This window comes from Octopus bimaculoides, chromosome 19 (genome assembly GCF_001194135.2).
Source record: "Octopus bimaculoides isolate UCB-OBI-ISO-001 chromosome 19, ASM119413v2, whole genome shotgun sequence".
In the NCBI taxonomy this organism is placed as follows: Eukaryota; Metazoa; Mollusca; class Cephalopoda; order Octopoda; family Octopodidae; genus Octopus; species Octopus bimaculoides.
In genome coordinates this window covers 28,021,349-28,027,945 of record NC_068999.1, presented here as the reverse complement: position 1 = coordinate 28,027,945, position 6,597 = coordinate 28,021,349, and the positions used below count along the sequence as shown (strand labels likewise).

At 29.7% G+C, this 6,597-nt stretch overlaps 1 protein-coding gene across 1 annotated transcript in view; it reads left to right on the top strand.

Annotated features, from left to right (window-relative positions):
• Nucleotides 1-4,620: 4,620 nt before the first annotated feature.
• LOC106879266 (rho GTPase-activating protein 17-like) overlaps nt 4,621-6,597 on the top strand; it is a 57,905-nt gene continuing 55,928 nt past the window's right edge. Inside the window, exon 1 of the mRNA XM_014928762.2 lies at nt 4,621-4,756. Within this exon, the coding sequence (XP_014784248.2) occupies nt 4,754-4,756 (3 nt within the window). The 5' untranslated portion in view covers nt 4,621-4,753. The remainder of the gene's footprint in view (nt 4,757-6,597) is intronic.

Below are 6,597 nucleotides of genomic sequence, written 5' to 3'. Positions count from 1 at the left end.
ATATAAATAATATATATATGTGAGTGGCTGTGTGAGTAGCTTGCTTAGCAACTACATGCTTCCAGGTTCAGTCACACTGCGTGGCACCTTTGGCAAGTGTCTTTTACTATATCCTCGGGTTGACCAAAGCTTTATGAGTGGATTTGGTAGACAGAAACTGAAAGAAGGCTGTCATATATATGTATATACATGTATGTGTTTGTATATCTGTGTTTGTCCCCCAACATCGCTTGACAAACAATGGTGGTGTGTTTACGTCCCCGTAACTTAGCAGTATGGCAAAATAGACCGATAGAATAAGTACTAGGCTTACAGAGAATAAGTCCTGGGGTCAATTTGTTCAACTAAAGGCGGTGCTCCAGCATGGCCGCAATGAAATGACTGAAACAAGTAAAAAAGAGAGTAAAGAGTATATATATATATATATAATATAAATTATATATATATATATATATATATATATATATATAGTATATATTGATAGAAATGGTAAGACAACAAAAGAATGAAAGAGACCTTGATATTAAGTAAATAGAGGAATTTATCTGTAAATATAATATGTGACAATTATTTAGTAGCCATGATAAAACTCCAAGTTTCTGATGTCGGGGCAGAAACCCATGCCAGCATCTCTTCAGTCATCGAGCCATCAAAAAAATGCTATGTGAATGACCGTTAAACAAAGGGAAATTACTGTGTGATTGATATATCACACAGTAATTTCCCGAAAACACACTCGCACACACATACACATGCACACTAAAAGGGTTCATACACATGTCTATATACACACATACACAAGAAAACACAGGGCTAAAGGCAAAAACAGAAAAAAGTGTAAAAAATAAGCAATAAGAATTAAAAGTAAAGGAGTAATTATGCTCATGGTGAATGCGTATGCACGCATATCCATACATTCACATGTGTGTACGGACACCCACATACATGTGCATATGCTCATCCACACTCGCTTGAAACACACACATGCGCATCCACAAATTCGCCAAAAATAATTTATATATACACACTCACACGCGCACACAAAAAAGGTTCATATACACGTCTATATACGCACATACTTGCATGCACGCACACGCACACACACACACGTCTATACACACATACCCACACACATCCACATGTGTGCACAAAAAATTCCATATACGTGTCTATATATGCAGAGGAAAAATGCAGGGTGGAAGGTAAAATACAGAAAAAATATATGTAAAAAATATGAGCAATAAAACTATAAAACAATATCTCTTTAGATGTGTCAAAAAATATATAAAAAATATATAAGAAATATAAGTAAAAAGTATAGAGAAATAAAAAGCTTGCACAAAACAATATCTCTATAAATATGTAAAAAAAAATATATAAAAAATATATAAGAAATATAAGTAAAAAGTATAGAGAGATAAAAAGCTTGTACATGGACACAATATAAAAAGCAAGTCCTATCTGTAATCTCAGGGGGACCAAAAATGTAACAAATATTTAGCCACATGTGGAGATGATCCGAAAAGTTCAGTTCTTGAATTTAGATGTGGCAGGGTCTAAGCTGCTTTTCCAGATGAGCCATCTTTTCATATCACAAAGACCGCACTTTCCACTGCCGTTGGTGTAAGGCTTACACTTGGCTAAGACCTCCCAATGGATGTTGTAACTGACACCTTTATCTTTTAAGGACCATATATGACTGGATCATTTGGTCGTTTTCCTTTTATCCCAGTGCCTGAAGCTCAAGGTGTGATTATTGAACCTGGCCTTGAAATTATTATCAGGCCTGCAATGATGGGTCTTAGTTTGAGGTCAGTATATAAACATGAATGAAAGTTTTATTTATAAAATCATGAATGAAAATTAAAATTTATTATAACTTAAATCATAATTAAAAAATTAACTGTATTATAAACATTTTATGGAAATTTAAAATCTAAGTAATTTTAGAGTCTAAAGAATAAGACTAAGATACATAAAATATATAATATATATCAAAGAAGCTAAAATACTATAAGTAAATTAATTAAGTAAAATATTTATATTATTTATTTTATTAAAATCATAGTGTCATTTAAATATCAATTCATAAAATTCACTAAAATAATTTCGTACTAATTAATACACAATTAATAATTACAAATTATAACTACTACAATTAGTAAAAAGGAATTATGCACACACACACACATATATATGTATATATATACATACATACATACATACACATACACACACACACACACATATATATATACATATATATATATATATATATATATATATATATATATATATACACACACACAGACATACACACACTCATATACATATGTACACAGTTAGCTAAACTTATATAAATAATGTAATTTATGTCTACATTTAATTTTACGTTCATCAAGAGAGTTAATCAATCAAAGTATTATTATTATTTGATATCTCCTTAAATTCATTAGTACACAACTTACAAAAATTATTACCTATATAAGATTTCGCCTTACAAACTATCTCCCAATGTAAAATGTACTTAATATTTTTAGATTTTAGTTCCCAAATATATTTACTAAGGCCAGTAGAATTAATCAAATTTCTATTCTTAAAGGAATGCATGTGTTGAGCCATCTGCAATTTAATTTTATTCGAAGTCGATCCCATGTAAAACTTATTTAAATTATAACCATTAAATTTATTCCCATCCATTAAAGTCACTATACATTTATACACTACATCCTTTCGAGCGTGGCCGTTGCCAGTACCGCCTGACTGGCCTTCGTGTGGGTGACACGTAAAAGCACCCACTACACTCTCTGAGTGGTTGGCATTAGGAAGGGCATCCAGCTGTAGAAACTCTGCCAAATTAGATTGGAGCCTGGTGTTGCCATCCGGTTGCACCAGTCCTCAGTCAAATCGTCCAACCCATGCTAGCATGGAAAGCGGACGTTAAACGATGATGATGATGATCCTTCAAATTACATTTATTATTAAATTTACATTTCGTCTTATCTCTACATGTACAATTAATTATATCCTGGTCCTCATTAATATTATTAGAATAAGTATTTAATTTTTATTTGTAATACTTATTTAACTTAAATCTATTAAAAGAAGAAATAATGTTACCAACATTATTAGTAGTAGAATAACCTACACCCAAATTATTACTAGAAAAGACATTATAATATTTTGTATTATCTCTAAGGAATATATCAATTACATTTAAAATCTTTTTAATAATGTTAGTTTTAACCTGAACACTGTAAGGAATGATTAGCCAAAGTTTGTTCTTATTATAGATATTATTATATTTATTATTTATATTATTAAATTTATTATTATCATTAAATGAATTAAATTTAATCCTGTTAGTGTGTCCATTACAATTATGTTTATGTTTTTGTTATCATAATACCTATTATTCTTACCATAATTACCTAAGTAGACCTTATCATAATTCTCAATGTTATGTTTATTAAATGGATCATTAATATTATCATTATATTTCGGATTATTAAAAAATTGAATATCATTAGTATATCCCGCCTTATGAAGGGCTTTATTGTAATAAGGTGCATGTTTTTCGAAGATCTCTAAATTGGATGAAAGTAATGATATTCTCTTACCTATAGTATATGATTTCTTAATTGAGGGTGGGTGATTAGTTTTCGCATGAATATATTTGGTAAGGTTGGGTTTTACCTGTTGATAAGTTAAAATTAGCATCTAAATAATTTATATTATAGTTCTCATTATATATAGTAATCTTTAATCCATTCTTTTAGAAAAAATATATAGTCTCTTCTTATATAATTCTAGTGTTCTATTGGTGCAATTCTTAGTAATAAGAGGTCATCCCTATATAAACCACCCCCCAATTTTAAGTTTTCAAGTTGAAGTTCTGATAATAAATATATACCTACTAAATCAGTTACCTGTGCTGAATCAGGTGCCCCCATTGGTATATCAAAATAGTCCCTAGTGTCTTTCCTAGCCCACAACTTCTTATTATATTTAATCAACGATTTTCTAGCCATTTTAACTGCATTAACTTCATCATAAATCATACCTACCTTCTTCATTGCATAAATTAGGGCCTTATTAAGTACAATCTCATTAATAGAATAATAATAATTATCAATATCTATTTGAATAAATTTATATCTATTTTTATCTTTAATATTATTAAACCATTTTAAAGTATCTATCGTACTATTCCATAATTTAAGGTAATTAATATCATTTAATCTATTGATATATTTATCTAAAATGATCTTACTTAATTTGCCTAGATCTGACTTACAAGGACAAATAAGCCTAACTTTAGGGTCAGAATAAAAATTATCCTTATGGTCTTTCAAAGATTTGTCTGCTTTCCTATTTACTAAGACTTTGGTTTTTGCTAGGTTAACTCTAAGGCCCTTCAATTCCAGACCTTGATTCCACACCTGAAATTTCTTCTCTAGTTCTGGTATGATTTACTCTACTTCATTACTAAATTATTCCTAGTGTATCCTTGAACAAACCAAAATATATTTTATCAGACTCTTTGTGCTTAATAACGTGTGTGTGTGTGTGTAAATTACATTGTGGTTGTAATTTTGCCATTTAAAAAACAAAAAACTGTTGTTTGCTTTTCTTTATTGTATATGACGTTACATTATTTTCACAGCAGTTTATTATAATCTTATATTCTAAATTTCTAATTTATTTGCAGCTTCACACTCAAGAACTTTTTTCTCCAATATTTCTATCTTTCATGGTAAGAACCCTTTTTGCTACATATGTATATATATATATATGACATTATGATGTGGTGCTTAAACATAAGAATAATCACATTGGAGCTCAATGTATATCATGTTAAACTCCAGAAATTCCATGTACAATGTTTCATATATCATTGAAAAGGCTAAAGAGAACAAAACCGCTTTAGAAAGAATAGCAAAAGATAATATCAGTGATATTTCAATTGTCTCAGCTGTTTCAATAAATTTTATGACATTATAACAGCCATAGTTGTCTGGCTGCTTTGTTCATATGTTATACCAATGGTGCTAACAACTTGAATGGAGAAAGAAGGCAGACAAGGGTAGACAAAGTTACCAAAAACGATATGGACTAGATATAATGGAAAACAGGAAAAAGGCAAGTAAGTGATGTTACTTGGTGGGCCATGTAACATCATTTCTATTTCTCATCTTCATTTTTCCATCATATCATACGTTTTAATTTTATTTTTCTGTTATTTTTTGTTTATTTGTTCTATGTCCCCAATGTTATGTATGCCCTCCTCTTTGTGAGCCTGTATGGATAATAAATAAATATATTTTATAATTTCACATATAATTTCACATATATTTTTATTTTATATCATCTAAGTCTATGAACTATATTTGGAATACAGGACAATATAATGGATTTTATACATAATTATAATGGATTACTACAGAAGACTTACCAAGGGGGCATATATCGATTTCAAGATTCTCATACTAAAGTGTACTTACCAAAATCAAAAGCAGTAATTTAAAATTTATATTTCAAACAAACACCATTTTCCCATATTACTTCATATTTTTAAAAAACTACCATTCGATAAATTATACAAATTTCACATTTTATATCTCTGAGGAGCAGAAGAGTTATCTGTAAATACTTACAGGATTCCATTATTTTATATTATCTAAGTCTGAGAAATATGTTTGGAATATGGGACAATATAATGGATTTTATACATAATTATTATGGATTAATGCAGAAGACTTACCAAGGAGGCATATATGGATTTCAAGACTCTCATATTAAAGTGTACTTACCAAAATCAAAAGCAGTAATTTTTAATTTATATTTCAAACAAACACCATTTTCCAATATTACTTCATATTTTTTTAAAAACTACCATTTGATAAATTATACTAATTTCACATTTTATATCTCTGAGGAGCAGTAGAGTTGTCTATAAATGCTTATCAATATAGGATTCCATTATAGGGACAACACTTCTGTGAAATGATCGTAAGATGCTTTAAAAACTTAATTCGAAACTTTTAAACTGTCATATTTATTATTATATATTTGTACTTATACATATTTATATATATTTATATATATATTTATATTTTTAATACAACAATTATTCTACACACGTATATATCTTTCTGAAGAATTTTCTAATATTGATTTTCTGATATTAATAACAATATATTATATAATATTTATAATCGCTCATATTAAATGTATAGATACTTTAATAGTATTAATACTTTGATACAATAGAGCACTCAATGTAAATTCATTTAACTAAAGATTTATAAATATATATATCATCATCATCATCATCATCATCGTTTAACGTCCGCTTTCCATGCTAGCATGGGTTGGACGATTTGACTGAGGACTGGTGAAACCGGATGGCAACACCAGGCTCCAGTCTGATTTGGCAGAGTTTCTACAGCTGGATGCCCTTCCTAACGCCAACCACTCAGAGAGTGTAGTGGGTGCTTTTACGTGTCACCCGCACGAAAACGGCCACGCTCGAAATGGTGTCTTTTATGTGCCACCCGCACAAGCCAGTCCAGGGGCACTGGCAACGATCTCGCT